This window comes from Rhinoraja longicauda, chromosome 8 (genome assembly GCF_053455715.1).
Source record: "Rhinoraja longicauda isolate Sanriku21f chromosome 8, sRhiLon1.1, whole genome shotgun sequence".
Classification (NCBI taxonomy): Eukaryota; Metazoa; Chordata; class Chondrichthyes; order Rajiformes; family Arhynchobatidae; genus Rhinoraja; species Rhinoraja longicauda.
In genome coordinates, this window is record NC_135960.1 from 34,860,912 (window position 1) to 34,878,170 (window position 17,259).

At 38.4% G+C, this 17,259-nt stretch overlaps 1 protein-coding gene across 31 annotated transcripts in view; it reads left to right on the forward strand.

Annotated features, from left to right (window-relative positions):
• The window catches only part of LOC144595845 (poly(rC)-binding protein 3), a 139,369-nt gene that overhangs the window by 87,274 nt on the left and 34,836 nt on the right, over positions 1 to 17,259 (forward strand). For 19 of the 31 annotated variants that reach the window (XM_078403632.1, XM_078403634.1, XM_078403618.1 and 16 more), the window contains 7 exons: positions 2,782 to 2,805; positions 3,689 to 3,721; positions 3,828 to 3,944; positions 6,635 to 6,766; positions 8,324 to 8,464; positions 14,471 to 14,614; positions 16,231 to 16,272. In XM_078403632.1, the coding sequence (XP_078259758.1) occupies positions 2,782 to 2,805; positions 3,689 to 3,721; positions 3,828 to 3,944; positions 6,635 to 6,766; positions 8,324 to 8,464; positions 14,471 to 14,614; positions 16,231 to 16,272 (633 nt within the window). The remainder of the gene's footprint in view (positions 1 to 2,781; positions 2,806 to 3,688; positions 3,722 to 3,827; positions 3,945 to 6,634; positions 6,767 to 8,323; positions 8,465 to 14,470; positions 14,615 to 16,230; positions 16,273 to 17,259) is intronic. The other 12 variants (XM_078403626.1, XM_078403617.1, XM_078403623.1 and 9 more) reach the window with 3 other exon arrangements.

Consider the following 17,259-nt stretch of genomic DNA (forward strand, 5'->3'; position numbering starts at 1 on the left):
TTTTTGTTCCTGGTCTCTAATGATGACATAGTTTGGTTTAGAAGATTTTGGATATGATGACATAGAATATGCCTTGGTTTTTGTCATTGAAGGGAGCAAATGTTTGTGACACACAGGATGGTGGCCTGGGTTAAAATGCACACTATGATACTGTCTGTGGTGTGCTTGTATTTTTTCCTGTGACTGTTGGTTTGCTGATGGGAATGCGGGGAGAATAAAAAATGAGATGAGTGTAGACTCTGCAATATGATTCTCAAGAAGGGTCCAGACCCAAAACATCGCCTATCCACGTTCTCGAGATGCTGCCTGATATGCTGTTACTCCAGCACATTGTGTGTTAATCAAGGTTCCAGCAACTGCAGTTCCTTGATCCTACAGTATGATTCTGACACTGCATGACTCAATTTCACGGTAAGTAGTGGTCTCAATAATGAAAGCAGAAGTTGTTGCACTGACTAAATTGCAAGAGGTTTGTTCTAATTTTATACAATATATTTTGCTGACAGTTGATTGCTGTGATTGATTTGTTCTGATTGATTATCTAGCTCTGCTTTCTCAGCAGCAGAATACTAGAATGAACATCTTCAAATATTAATTTAAACTTAGCTACAGCATGAACTATCCAGGTTATGGGGAATTTAAAATAAGATGCCATTCATCATAATTAATTTCCCTTCCTTAAATGAAACATTGTTTCATTAAACTGTTTGGAGATTATGTAATTTCACATTTGAGAGTGAAGAGAGAGACAGACTAGCATTCATCCCGTCTGAACTGATTTTTATGAATTACATCTTCTCTTGCTGTTATAATTCCAACTCTGTGTTGCAACAGTCGCATACATAATGGGAAATTTGATGTTTAAATGAACAAATGAAGTAGACCATTCAAAGATAGTAAAACCACAATAAAAATGTTCAACTTTTACCGTTATAGTTTCCTTGAGGTTAATTAGACTTTTGTCTTCTCGCTTGATTCTTAGAAGTTTGCTGAAATGCTTTGATGGTTTCTTAAAATTAGTAATTATGTTTACTCAGTCATCAATGAGGCTCTTTGATATATGCAATTTTAACTCTGTTGCTTTCAGTTCCAAGCAACATTAACGAAGCAGTTGCAAATCTGTTTCAGAGTGAGAAACTTTGACACTACCTGCGAGCGATGATATAGTTTCTCTTGCTTGTAACTGCCAGCATCAAATAGGGTAGGGCACTTGCACTTTCCTGCCTGTCATTTTTGAGGGTAATTTAAGCTGAAATTTCCAAATAAGGACAAGGAACTGCCATGCTGTATCAATGTTTTCCTCATCAACCGGTTAAGTGATCGCTGCTAGGTCACTTACAACAATCGGTTACATCTTGAAAATGTTTTATTTACAAATATTTGCCCTATTTAGAACTCTACAGAATTAAGCCCAATTCAGAACGCAAGCAAAATTATTTCTGCCATTGTTCCTTGTGGCTTAGCTGCACAGATTTAAGGAAATGTGGCTTACATTGAATCCTCTTGCGTATGTGTCTCGCGTTTCATAGAAACATAGAAAATAGGTGCAGGAGTAGGCCATTCGACCCTTCGAGCCAGCACCGCCATTCAATGTGATCATGGCTGATCATCCACAATCAGTATCCCATTCCTCCCTTCTCCCGATATCCCTTGATTCCTCTAGCCCCAAGAGCTCTATCTAACTCTCTTTTGAATGCATCCAGTGAATCGGCCTCCACTGCCTTCTGAGGCAGAGAATTCCACAAATTCACAACTCTGGTTGAAAAAGCTTTTCCTCGTCTCAGATCTAAATGGCCTATCCCTTATTCTTAAACTGTTGGTGGAGCCCTGCTTCTGGACTCCCCCAACATCGGGAACATGTTTCCTGCATCTAGCTTGTCCAATCCCTTAAGAATTTTATGTTTCTATAAGATCCCCTCTCATCCTTCTAAAATACAAGCCCAGTCGTTCCATTCTTTCATCATATGACAGTCCCACCATCCCGGGAGTTAATCTTGTGAACCTACGCTGCACTCCCTCAATAGCAAGAATGTCCTTCCTCAAATTAGGAGACCAAAACTGCACACAATACCTAAGGTGTGGTCTCACCAGGGCCCAGTACAACAGAAAGACCTCTTTGCTCCTCACATGCTTCTCACATACCAATGATATATTCCTGATCTTTCAATCAACCTCATTGTGGCACTTGCCCTTTTTTAACCTGCACTTTCTCATAACTGTATCACTATATTCTACAAACACAACCAACTACAGATACTGGGTTACAAAAAAAGACACAAAAAGCTGGACCTCAGTAGATTAGGCAGCATCTCTGGAGAACATGGTTAGGTTATGTTTCAGATAGGGACCCCCCTTCAGAGTTTCATATCAATGTACCTACTGTCTTGTACACACTGTAGAGTGTGCACTTTATATATATTTATTTTTACAATTTTTTGTTGCTGTTCCTTCCTCCTGAACTATATTCTCTCCCACTTGCTTATTTCTCATGCTGTGCAAAACACTGCATGTTTGCAAACATTGCTCTTTTTCTTAATCAAGGAAAGTTAGTGTATCTTTTCTACTTCGGAATTTATGTATTTCTTGTGACTGGAAATATTTCAGAGCGATTTGTTACTAATTTTGTGGTTAATGTAGTCATGTAAAGTACAATTAGGATTATTGGGATATGCCACAAGAAATTTTAAGTGAATGAGCTAAGGAGTGTGCTGTACAGGAATTTGAAATTGCTGACAATATTCCAGATAAACATTGGTAAATATTTGTCTTTAATTCTTGCAGGAAGTTGGAAGCATCATTGGAAAGGTTTGCATTAATATTTTACTTTATGCATGTTGCTAATGCAGATTGAACATACATCTTCATATCATTAGCATAGTGAGCTTTTAGATGCCTATTTAAGATGTTGATCTACCGATCTTATAGACCATAAATAGGTTTTCATGTTATCTTGTAAAACCGTCATAATTAATGTCCTCGGTAAGACATGCCTTTTGAATCTTTTCCAGAAAATAATCATGTTTGTAACTTCTTTGATTTCCTAAAAATCTAATGATTTAATGTAATTTAAATTTATGAGCAAATCTTCTACTAAGAAATGTAAAACTATTTATTGATTTTAATTAATTTAAATGGTCTAATTATTTTTGTGTGTGCTTTTACCTATAAAAATCTAATTTTTATTTATTGATATGTCCTAATGATTTTGAATGAAAAATTCTTAAACATTCAGAATATGTTACAGATTTGCGGGGATTAGTGTGTCTGTGAGTGGGATCTCTTGGCTGTGAGGTTGTTTCCTAACCATAGCTGACAACATAACTGAGTGAAGTCCAGCTCCAAGTGTCACCAATGTGTGATTGTGGACACGAATGTGCAGCCTCCCAATGTTCTCTGGAACATGCTGGAGGAAACTATAATTCAGAGTGCAACTGATCAAGGATTTCAGGGCAGTGAACGATCTGTCCTGTCAAATGCACAGAACACGTTGCTATTTCCATTGACAAGTATCTTTACAAATTCATTTACATTTTTCAATCCAGAGGTGTTTATTCAATGCCATAATGTTGATTGCACACTACTCTGTACCCAGTGCTATTGCATCCATAGAACATTATCAAGCATGAACTACACGTACAAAATTTGCAATGGTGCAGTACCTGTTTCGTATGTTTCTATTTTCTTTCAGAAAGGTGAGACTGTGAAAAAGATGCGTGAAGAGGTAAGTGAATTGTTAATAGCTGTTCCCTACATTATGCTTGAATTTCCGTATATGCATTAAGTGATTTATTTCTTGCGGTAATTCTGTCATTTTTGCACTGTTTCAGAGTGGTGCACGCATTAACATCTCTGAAGGAAATTGTCCTGAGAGAATTGTAACTATCACAGGCCCAACTGATGCAATATTCAAGGCATTTGCAATGATTGCCTTTAAGTTTGAGGAGGTAAGAAGTTTTCTCTTTTCATGATATTTTAATCGTATGATCTCTCCTGTAAAAGATGAGAATGAATTGAAAGGCGAGATGGCTTATGTGTGTTTCTTTTGTTTCTGTCTTGTTCTGCTGTAATTTATCAGTGGGGCATAAGACATGGTGCTAGTGCATCATATTGCAGAAACTGAAGCTGCACTACTGCTCATACCAAAATTAAATGTTTTTGCAGTGATTGTATGAATCATTGAGTCAGAACAGAGGTGTACTGACAGGTGATTTAAGCTGCAATCTGCTTCAAACTGCTGTATCCCTGTTAATCCTTCCTAAATATGGAGATATTAAGGGACACAAAATAAGAGGCATTAAACATAAATACTCCAGTTTCTGAGCCTAGGTATATAGACGACTAATTTCCACCCTGCCCTCAAGTTCACTTAAACTATCTGTCACACCTCTTTCCCCTTTCTTGATCTCGGTCACCATCACAGGGCACAGACTATCAACTGACATCTTCCACAAACCTACCAACTCCCACTGTTATCTAGACTACACTTCCTTCCACCCTTGCAAAGACGCAATCCCCTACTCTCAATTTCTCCAGGTCCCAAGATGAGGTTATAGAATATTAATTCTTGGACATCTGAGATATCCTCGCTCTTTAGTAAAATGTGGTTTCTTTAAGAAACGTAGTTTCCAGCCCACACCCGTTCTTTAGTAAATGTGGGTTTTCCCCCCTGCTGTCGCAGATGAATTCCTCATCCGTGTCTCTCTTCTGTGCCTAATGTTCTGCGCTTACCAGCCCCCTACATCCGACACATCATCCTCCAACATTTTAGTCACCTCCAATGTGATTCCACCACCAGTCTCTTCTTCCATACCCCACCCATCTCCATCTTCTGCAGAGCCTGCTCCCACCGCAACTCCTTGGTTGCATTACCTCCGCTGCAAGCACAAGTGATAGAAACATAGAAAATAGGTGCAGGAGTAGGCCATTTGGCCCTTCGAGCCGATGTAACACCCTCCCTATAGCTCCTCCCTTAGCTTCATCCAGGAACCCAGCAGTCTTTCCAGGTGAGACAGCGATTCACGTGCACCTCATCTACTCCATCCAATGCTTCCGATGTGGCCTCCCGTACATCGGTGAGACCAAGTGTAGACTCAGCAACTGTTTCGCCGAACACCGCACTCGCTCCACCAAAGCCTATGGGATCTCCACTAACCACTAACTTTTATTCCTTTACCATACTGACCTTTCTTTCCTGGGCGTCCTTCATTGCCAGAATGTCACATGTAAACTGGAGGAACAACACCTCATACTTTGCTTGCGTAATTTACAACACAATGGTATGAACAATTAATTCTCTAATTTTAGATAAATACATAACCCCTCTCTCCCCTGTGCCACACCTGGGGTCGCACCTATTGTTCCCCTCCCATTCCTTTCCATCTACATTCTTGCCTCCAATTTCACAATTTGTAACTCTTCGATCCTTTTGTTTTACGCCTTCTGTGTTTTCAGCCATTGCCCACCATCTGCCTATCAAAAACCCTGCAAAAAATTATCCTTTTGATTTCTATTGAACATCATCATTTAGCTAACATAGTAGAACTTCTCCACATTGGATACAAATTGTGAGAAATATTGTAAGTGGCAAAGACACAATGTATTACAGTTTAAATATTCACCACCATGAGTGGCTCAGCAGCACCACTCTCGTTGCAAGATTCCCTCAGGGCAGTGACCTAAGGCCAACCCATTCCAGCTGCTTTCCACAATGTTCAGAATTGGAGATGTGATTGAAGCATTTGTTTTCCTTTGCAACTGTAATGCTTAAATTCAGCAGGATATAAACAAAATTTAAGCATGTTAATGTGTTGTGTGAATACTACATGCCACTAAGTGCCAAGCAACTAGAAAAGAGTGCAGTCACAACCCACTGGTATTCAACTATATTTCGAGCTTTCAAATGATTGCGAACAATCACTGAAGGTTGCTGTTGACTATAAACTTGGTTGAATTTGTACTCTGGCTACAAGAGCAGGTCAGATCTGAATATTCTACAGTGCCTTCTCTTTCTCTCTCTCCCCCCCCCCAAGTTTTTTTTTACCATCCGCAAAACATAAATGTGATGAGATATTCTCCAACTTCCTGGATGAATACAGCTCCTGAAGCAGGTTGTATGCTGTCAAAGGAAAAAAAATCACTCACTTGACGGGTCATTTAATTGCTCCATTACCAAAGCACTTTGACCCCAGTTGTGTACGTACACATGCAGAAAGTACTCTGCCAGTCCGCCAAGGCTGTACAGAATTCATTGTCCAGAAAGGATGAAAAATAGCAGGTGATTGCCACTTCCTGCCAGAACAGGGTACTGATTTTGGATGATCAGCCATATTGAATGGTGGTGCTGGCTCGAAGGGCTGAATGGCCTATTCCTGCACCTATTTTCTATGTTTCTATGTCCCTCCAAGGTTCATACTATCCTGGCCAACAAATAAAGAATCATGTTATCAAATTATGCGAACTGGCCTTGAAGCATACCTTCTAGGTACCATCTACTTTATGAAGGCAGCAAACCACCAATTTTTCCGACTAAGTATGACTCGGTTAGCCATTAATTACATTATGTTGAAAATAAAATAAAAATGATTAAACAATGACAGAAGCTAATGTTTCATTGTGAATTTGTTTCTAATTTCAGGACATTGATAATTCAATGACCAACAGCACAGCCACCAGTAAACCACCCGTGACCTTGCGGCTCGTTGTACCAGCCAGCCAGTGTGGATCTCTGATTGGAAAAGGAGGCTCCAAAATCAAAGAAATTCGTGAGGTTGGCTTTTCACTTCATTCGGTAGTCCTCTAGACTATAGTTGATCTTTGTTAGAGTGCATATTTTAATGTGAATCCCCATCCCAAGATAACATGTTGTTTGTCGGTGTGCAAAACTGGCAATGGAGTACCAATTTCCAGAACAATGGTCATTATTGCTCATCTGAGTTGCCCCAGACTCTGATTTAATCCATGGGTGTTAGTTTTTTTCTGGGTTTTGGTTTGAAATAAAGCATAATGTACATTTTTTTAACAACTTGTAAAAATTGCTTTACTACTGTAACAAAATAAAGTCACACAGCATGGAAATGGGCCTCTCGACCCAACTTCCTCATGGTAACCAAGATGCCCCACTAGTCCCACCTGCTCGTGTTTGGCCCATGTCCCTCTAAACCTTTCCGAATCATGTACCTATCCTTTTAAATGTTGTTATTGTACTACCTCCTCTGGAAGCTCATTCCATATGCCAATCACCCTCTGTGTGAAAATGTTGCCCCTCAGCCCCTGGATTTCCTAGAATGCAACACCTCACACTTAACTGCATTAAACTCCATGTAACCATTCCTCAGCCCACCTGCCCAACTGATCAGGTTCTTGCTGTAATTTTCAATAACCATTCCCACTATTTATGATACCACCCACTTTTGTGTCATCTGCAAACTTAGTAAGCATGTTTACTACATTCAAAGCAACCTTCCACCATCACCCTCTGCTTCCTTCCATTCTCAATCCAGTTGGCTAGCTCCCTGGATCGCATACAATCTAACCCACCAGAGCAGCCTGCAGAGCGAACCTTATCAAATGTTTTGCGAAGTCCATATGAAGTCCATAACGTCGTTTGCTTTGCCCGAATCAACCTTCTTGGTTACATCTTCAAAAAAACTATCGGATTTATTAAAACCATATTGACTGTCCCTAGTCAGCCCCTGTCTATACAAATGCACATATATACCTTATCTCCCAGAATTCCATCTAGTAACTTGCCTACCACAGATGTTGGGCTCACTAGTCTATAGTTTCCAGACTTTTCCTTGCAGCCCTCCTTGAATAGAGGCGCAACATTAGCCACCCTCCAGTCTTTCGGCACCTCGCCCATGTCTCATGATGATGCGTATATCTCAGCCACGGCACCTGCAATTTCTTCTCCAGCTTCCCACAGTCTCCTTGGATATATCTGATCAGGCCCGGGTGATTTAGCTACCTTCATAAGCCTAAAGACGTCCAGCACCACCTTGACCGTAATACTATTTTATTGAATGTTCACTAATCTAATAGTTAATATATTTACGATTTACTTCAATGCTAAATAAGATTATAACCTATTATGCTGTTCTTACCTTATTTTTATTTTATGTGCATATTTAGGTTTGCATATTAATTGAAGTATATTATTTATTCATAATGTAGCCAGGTCTCATTAAACAGTCAAAGGATCTATTCATTTATTGTACCACATAAACATTTTCCAGCCTTTAGAACCACACCTGGGACTTTTTACCCCGAGTAGCCAACATATCGGGTCTGCACAGATGTGATTTTTTTTGTTGTTCTTTTCCAGTCGACAGGGGCTCAAGTCCAAGTGGCAGGGGACATGCTGCCTAATTCCACTGAACGAGCTGTTACAATCTCCGGGATGCCAGATGCAATCATCCAATGTGTGAAGCAAATATGTGTGGTGATGCTGGAGGTAGAGTATAAGGCGAGCATCAAGAATAGAAAGCTTTAATGAGGAAGTGATGGCAACTTTGTTATTTCACTTTTGGACTTGACAAAAGGGATGGTTGTACTTTATGAGATAAAGTTTAATTAATTTTGTAACATGAGTAAGTGCTAGAGCAAATATTTAAGATCATAGGTGGTTATTCAGATTTGAAGTGTAGCATCAATTGTTTTTGTTGGATTCATTTCCTTTTGGTACTCTTTGTTTAACTAGAAATAAAGTCACGTCCAACATGTCGGACCCACGATTCTACAAACTGAGCTGGTCAGTCTGCCATTATCTTGCAACAGATGGAGTGTCAGTTATTTGTTCCATTTCCATTTTAAAATTCTGATTATAGTTTTCACGTATCTACCCATTTAAATTCCACATGGATAATTAAAAGTGCACAACACAACTCCAACATTAATATTTTTAATCAATGTTGCATTGCACTAATTCCATTATCAATAGAAATGATCTCAAATTTTCACAAATAATCATTGTGAATACATATTTGGTGGTATTTACAGGCCAAAGTTCCACAGAGATTAAGTAGACATGTATTTTACTGACATTGTTCATCATGTAAATTCCGACTGGATTTATCCACAACATGTTGCATTTACAGTTATGACCAAGAGCCCAGATTGGAGATTTTTTTTCTGTGGAACAGGCACTGAAATGCTCTCAAGTTTTCTAGGGACACAGAGATTCATAGTTTTGTTAGCTTCTAGCTGTCCTGTGGAAAGATGGACGTAATTTGATTTTGCTTCTTTTCAAAATCTACAAAATATAATAGATGCACATGAGCATTTCATAAAATGTGAATCCCCATACATGAAGTAGTTAATTGAATAAATAATTCAGCATTTTAATGCAATAGCATGATGGCAGTGTCACAAAATTGTTCTAGAATATGTTGCTGCCGAACTAAGAATATTCTGTAGTGGCCGCATAAGTATTATTTTAAACATGGGTGATCAACTGACCACTAAACTAGTCAGTTATACTTGTATATGTTTTCAGCTGAAACAAAATTCTTATGAAAGTCATGTAAAGTTATTTTGTAAACTAAACACCATTTATTTGGAAATGTGCAAACAAGCAACTTGCAGAAATATTTCCAGGATCCCCATAACAAACTAGATAACTTTATCAAGTAATAAAAAAGGCAACTGCTGGAAATTCTCATCAGGCATGGAAAAAGCAGCATAGTTTTAACCAGATTGTCCTCAACCTTTGTTCTTAGCTTTTGGAGTAATTCAGTTCCCAATGACTTCAACACCTTGACAGCACAGAGGCTGTCAGGATGCCGTTAACACAAATGTAATGCAACTAATCATTTTTTGCAGAACCACGATCGAGCCAGCAGTGAAATCTGGCCTAACATTTTATGTTGATGACTTTCATCCAATGAAAATTTTGGAAGAGAATGGGCTATTTAAGGACAGTCAGCATGGCCTTGTCTGTGGCAGGTCAAATCTTATTGAGGTTTTGGATGAAGTGATTAAGGCCATTGATGATGGTAGATGATGCCTACATGGATTCTTGTGAGACACTTGATAAAGTTTCATGGTAGGCTGACCCATAAGATTCCTGTGATCCATGGTGACTTAATTGTTCAGATTCAGAACTGGCTTCTCATAAAAGACCGAGAGATGTGGTGGTAGGATGTTAATCAGACTGGAGGTCTGTGACCAGTGGAGTTGAACAGGAATCTGTGCTGGGGCCTTCGTTGTGTATGTATGTATATGTCTTGGATGTAAATATTGATAGGTTAGTTTGTAAGTTTGCAGATGACACCAAAATTGTGTCAAACCAAAATCCGAACAAGTGTGAGGTGTTACACTGTGAGAGGTTGAAAGCAAGTGAAAAGTATACAGTTAATGGCAAGGCGCATTACAGCACTGATATACAGATGGATATAAGGGTCCAAGACCATAGCTCTCTGAAAGTGGTAATACAAGTAGATAGTGGCAAAGAAGGCATTCAATATGCTTACATTCATCGGGTGAGGCTTTAAGTATGAGTCAGGAAATAGTTACAGATTTATAGGAGTGTGGTCAGGCAATTTTAGAATATTTTATGCACAATTCTAGTCTTCCCATTCAAGGATGCAGAAGAGATTTACCAGAATGCTGCCGATATCCAATAAACGGATTGTTTTTTCTAAAATGTTGGAAGTTGAGGGGAGACCTGATAGAAGTATAAAATTGAGAGGCATTGATCGGGTAGACAGTTTCCAAGGTGAAATGTCAAGTACCAGAATGCACAGGTTTAATGCGAATTGACAAAGTTTAAAGGAGACGTGCGAGGCAACTTTGTATTTTACAGAGAATGGCGAGTGTGTGGAATGTGCTGCCAAGGGTGGAGGTGGGGGAAGATAAGTGGTGTTTGAGAGAGTTTTGGATAGGCACGTGGATATGCAGGGAATGGAGGGATATGGATCACATGCAGCTGGAGGAGATTGTGTTTAATTTGACATTATGTTTGACACTGACATTGTGGGCTGGAAAGGCCTGTTCCAGTGCTGTACTGTTCTCGGTTAACCCACTTAAACTTTCCACAAACATTACCTGATCTCTGCATTTCCAGTCATTGCTGTTTTTATTTCAGACTTAAGGAATTTGCAGCATTTTATCTAATCAGGGGAGTGTTTGCAGACAGTGTCTAAGAAGAATCATTCCAATATTCCCCCAAATGCAAAGGTGGTATGTGGCCTTTTGGTTGAGCTTAAAATTGTAAGAATTAGTTTCAGCCTTGATATATTAATATTTCATAGTGATATTCTCCATCCTGGGCTCTTTTTTTAAACTGTAAACAAAACCATTGTTGGGTATTTGGCCTAACCAGAGGAAATTTTACAGTCATCGTAACACCCAAGTACTTGCGTTTAAACAATCGATATCACAACAGAAAATCATGTTATTTACTTATTAGTTTTTTCCTCATAAAAGCTAAAAGTCGTTTGACTCAGGGAACTGCAAGTGCTGAATGCATCTTGACTTTGTGCCTGTAAAAGTTCATTGGATTTGGCTCATGGCATCATTAGTTGCATTAAAATAACTTGACCTTGTTCTGTTTCTAAGATGAGTGGAAAGTGAAAAATCTTTCTATAAGTAAAATGATTATGACCAGAAAGGTGGGATGATAGGATTTGTTCACTTTTACCTTGCCTTCCAGCTCTCAGCATCCTGAATGAAGTTCCTTCTAATCCAGGTGTTGCTTGAAGATAGAGCTGATATCAGCTGCGTTTGTTTTATGTGAATAGTTCTTGTTATTCATTTTGAAAAGCAAGAATCACGGATTGTTGCTGATATTAACTAAGTTGCACTCTAGTGTGGAAGTGGAACAGTGTTTCAAGGTGGGGATTTATTTTAAAACTAGAACTTATTGAAATGCCTCTGCCATTACTCCACTAAGTAATTGAAGCAAAGAACAGCAAATGTGAAATGAATTTTCTAAAGGTGGCTGGACAGGTAAGATTTTGTAAATTAAATCTAGAAGCCTTCAAATAAATCAATTTTTCAGAATTTTTTAACCGTTGACTTACAAATTGTGAGTTTTCAATTACATAGATAGTAACACGACCAAGGATTTAAAAAAAATCTTCACCATCTTTGTGGTTCTGGTAATTGTTCCAATTATGAGAAAGATGTCACTTATCCAGTAGGCAAAGGGCATTCAATTAAATAGGATTTGTCAAAACAATAGTCTGTTTCTTGATTCTTGATAGAGTCTTGAACATAATTGATAAAGCAGTTCTCAGTAATGGTGATTGGATAATGTTTAATTTCTATAACTGACCAAGAGACCAAGGAATTGCAGATGCTGGTTTACTCACCTTCCTCGTCTCACATGGATCAAAGTGACAAGTGTTCAATTTTCTAATTTGCAAACAGAAGCATACTATTGAGTCCTTTCTTAGAGCAAAATTCCTACATAAAGTGAAGTAGACTCCGTCTTAATTAGATTCTTGATGGATATCTTTACATAAACTGCCATGCCTTTAGTTGCAGGGGCATTATCGTAATGAACCAGGTACGTTTTTTTTAAAACGTAGAACTATATGGCCATTCGGCCCACCTTGTCCTTGCTGACCAAGTTGGCATTCTTGGCTAATCCCATCTGCCTGCATTTGCCCCATATCCTTTGAAAACCCTTTCTATTGAATGTAAATGGAATGTGCACAGTAAATGGAAAGACCATTAGCAGCATTGATGTACAGAAGGATCTTGGGCCCAAGTCCATAGCTCTCTGAAAGTGGCAATGCAAATTGATAGAGTGGCAATGAAGGCATAGGGTATGCTTGCGTCTTGGATCAGGCCATTGAGTATAAGAGTCAGGAAATCATGTTACAGCTCTATAGGACTGTTAGTCTTTATTAGGAGTATTATGTGCCGTTCTGGTCGCCCATTTACAGGAAAGATCTGACTGTTTTGGAGAGGGTGCAGAAGAGATTTACCTGTATGCTGTCCAGATTAGAGTGTAGAATGTACAAGGAGAGGTTTGATCAATTTGAATTGTTTTCTCTTGATCATCTGAGGTTGAGGAGGGATACGACAGAAGTATATAAAATTGAGAGGCACTGATAGGGTAGACGGTCAGAACCCTTTTCCGAGAATGGTAAATTCAAATACTAAAGGGCATGGCTTTAAAGTAAGAGGGGGAAAGTTTAAAGGAGTTGTGCGGGGCAAGTGTTTTATACAGAGGGTGGTGGGGACATGGAATGTCCTGCCAAGGGTGGTGGTGGTGGAGGCATATACAATTGTGGTGTTAAAGTGGTTTTTGTATATGCACATAGATGTGCAGGGAATGGAGGCATATGGATCATGTGCAGGCACAAGAGATTAGTTTATCTAGGTGTCATGTTCAATATTTTGGGTTGAAGGGCCTGTTCCTGCACTGTTCAATGTTTCAACCAAAAATCTGTTCAAATATGTTTTGAAAGTTGTAATTTATTCTGCTTCTATAGCTTTCCGCAGCTCATTCCAGATACAGACCACCCACTGAATGAAAAAAGTGCCCTGAAATCGCTCTTAAATCTTTCCCCTCTGGCCTTCAGCCTATATTCTCTAGTTTTAGAATCCTCTATTCTGGGCGAAATGTTAGAGTAATCACTTTATCCATATCCCTCTTGATCTTGCACAACTCATTAAGGTCACCCCTCAGCTCCTGCATTCAAGTCCCACACTATTCAACCTCTCCCTCAGGTAAGTCCAAGCAATATCCTGGTGAATTTTCTTGAACTCTTGATTTGAAGATGAAGTGCCCCACTGGTGAATGAATTGGATTCACTGCAGCTTGTGTATCCACTGCAAGATCAAGATATTGTGTGAAACATTATAATTAGTATGGTCCAGAATAATGCTTCTGCATGCCTCACTGTTGGAAGAGCACGTTACACGCAATATATTTTCTTCTTGTTCACACACCATTTATCTTTACATCGTCTCCAAGCATGCAAGTTGATGCCAAATGGTTGGTTTTTTTTCTCTGAAAGCCCACGAGGAAGCAGATTGCCGGCACCTACCACACATTGTTCAACAACTTTGTCTTTGCCAAGATGTAGCAATCGTTTTGTGGCCCTGACTCAACTCCTCTAGTTTCCCAATGTTTGATTTGCTCTCTGCGTTTAAGCTACATTGTAATAGCTTGATAATAGTAGTTAAACCATTCATAGCTGAGTCAAAGTAATTGAGGAGGTGTATGCAATAGACAATTTAGAATGACTTTGATGCATTTATGTGGGAACAAAACCAGGATGATATAAAAAAACAATGAATAATAATATCTGCTCATTGACATTTTTTCTTAAGTTTTTATTCACAGTATAAATTTCTGATGCCTTTGTCTTGAATAAATGAATTCCAGGTTAATGAGATGTTCAGTTGTAAAAATGTTTGTTTTTCCTGTTTTATGATTGAATTTGCCTTTATTTTGTTTTCCAGAGTTTAACCTGTTCTAACGCTGTTTCTAACATGCTTTCCCTGTCCCTCCTAGTCCCCACCGAAAGGTGCCACCATTCCCTACCGCCCAAAGCCCGCCTCTGCCCCCGTCATTTTTGCAGGTGGCCAGGTAAGAGCAGATCCCCTCTCGGCCTCCGCAGCCAACCTCAGCCTCTTACTGCAGCACCAGCCACTGCCTGTTAGTGCATTCAGGTTTCTCATCTTCACTTGCATGTTGTTTCCTAATGGTCACTGAGCTATGTCAGATACTGCTTAGAAGTGTGTGTGTGTGTGTGTATGTGTGTGTGTGTGTGGGGGGGGGGGGGGGGGGAAAGGTAAATATATAAATGTTTACGTGTGCGTGCCTACCTTTCCTCCCACTTGAGTGCATATATATTGATATGTGACAGTATTGAGTAACTCCAGATCATCTTAAATATGCATTTTGTCTCAGCAACGAATTTGTCTACATTGTGACGAAGTGTCACGTGGTTAACCTGAAATCTTTCAGTCCATTTTGGATTTTTTTTAATTGACTTTGAGTACAGTGGTTTCAAAGCACTCATTCAAGATATGTCTTTGGCATGATTTAACACTGCATAACTGGATGAACCAATTTTGAGATTTTCCAGTATTCAGCACTTAATATTAATACTAAAACAAAATAGAACCTTTCTCCAGTTTTGTTTTGGTGATGTTGAAGCCTTGGAATGTATCAAACATTCGTATAGCATCACATTTTAATAAAAACACCTAAACAACCATCTTGAGAACTGGAGCCACAAACCAAAGCAATATTTTGCCCTGTAAATAATGGAGGAAAATATTAATATAATAGTAAATATTTTCACTGTGGCCACTCAGTTAAAACTTGCAATTTTATGTGTTAATCCTTTTATACATTTAAAATCCTAAATTGTGTAACATCGGCAATTTGACTCCCTATTATAACACATGAGGGAAGTAGGGTTCTGCGGTATTTTTTGCTTATTGCCACCAATTACCACCAGGTGGTGGGGCTTTGGTTGGTTGTTGCAGTTCTCCTGATTTAAAATATTCCTTGAAACTTACCTTAATACCTCTTCCTGGGGATTGTCATCAAACTTTTAAATTCATCTGCGTATCCATTTGCCATTAGTTTGGATATTATATAAACGGAATTAGCATTAACCCGTAATGCTTATTATTGCAGCAAATAACAAAGAGGGTAGCAGAAAACACCATATCAGCAGATTGCTACATCACCCTAAAAATACATTTAGAGCAGCAACATAATCTCCATATTACGGACAGTCTTTTTATGTCAACACATACTTTTTATGTGTATTATTAAAGTATTATTCATTGTACTACAAAGTCAGAACATTTGTTAAAAACCAACATGGTGCCTTTGGACTGAACAAGTATTTGCAAGATGCAGCTCCAATAAGTGCAATAAACTTCTGTTAACATATTAAATTTTAACCAATAAATACTCATGGCAAATACTGATGTCCAATTAGCTAATTGTTTCAAATAACACTCTAATGCCACATTGTGAATTAAAGTTAAAATATTGTTTTCTAAATTAAACTAGGTGCTTGATAATTAAATGTATTTGCAGATGTCATTTCATCTTCACTTTGTCTTTTAAAACCTCCAAATCCCATTTTGTAAAATTCCTATTTTAACTTCTTTGCTGGGATAACATGCATTCTGGTGTACAAAAAATAGATGCAGGTCAGGTGCTTTCAGGGGTGTTAATTGTGGATGATTTATTTGGGAAGAGATTTATTTTGAGCTTCAAAAGAGGATTGTTTTCTTTCATTTTTTCAGGCCTATACAATTCAGGGACAGTATGCCATTCCACACCCAGATGTGAGTTTTACCCCCTTTCTTACCCTAATTATGAACTATGGAAAATCAAATGCATGATTATGTATATTATTATTAATGAATATTAATAAGATATTCTATTATGATTTTGTATGGTTACCAATGTATTTGTGCTCTCTGGTAATTGTTTTTAACTGACCACTTTGTTATATTGTAATGTTTACAACAAATATATTTGATGGAAAATAAGTGCCTCACTTTCACAGTCCTCATGGCTGGATCAGATTAATAATGAAGTCATTCACATCTGATGCTTGATGTGTACTGTTTCATACACGTAATGATAAAGTATTTTGAACAGTTGTGTAACCATTTTCCATTGGTTACACAAGCTTATAAACTTTTAAAGCTGATTTTATTCCAAACTGTTCCTCCTTCACTTCCATTTCTTCAGTAAGCACAAATTCTATTACTCCCAATTAAAAGTATTCACTGAGCTGGCACCTGCATCATTTCATAGGTTTCAATCTTGCCCCTCATTATTTTAACAATGGTTCCTAAATATTTTCCTTAGGGACTTTGATCTGATTTCTTTTTGTTTTAGATTTTCCCCATCGCTGGAAGAAATTTACCCTCAATTTCTTTCAATATTTTAATTACCTGACTCAAATCATCTTCCATTTGTGTTCTACAGTTTGCAAGTCCAGCTGTGTAATTGCTCCTCTATAATAGAACACTTGGGCTTGGTTAATATTCCAATTCTCTGTTCAGCCTCTTCAAATCTAATTCTTTCTATGATGTTCTTCTCAGAAGTAAACATGTGACTGGCCAGGACTTTGTGTAGACTTCCCAAATATTCCTCACCTGTGTATTCCAACCCGATAATGAATGCACTGCTAACCTTCAGCCTTTCGATTTTGTTCTATAATTTGGAAATTTTCCCAACAATGCAGACAGACCCTTACATTTCTTTTGATTCTGCTCATAACTTTACACTATTACCCAGATTTATCTCCATTTGGTCCAGAA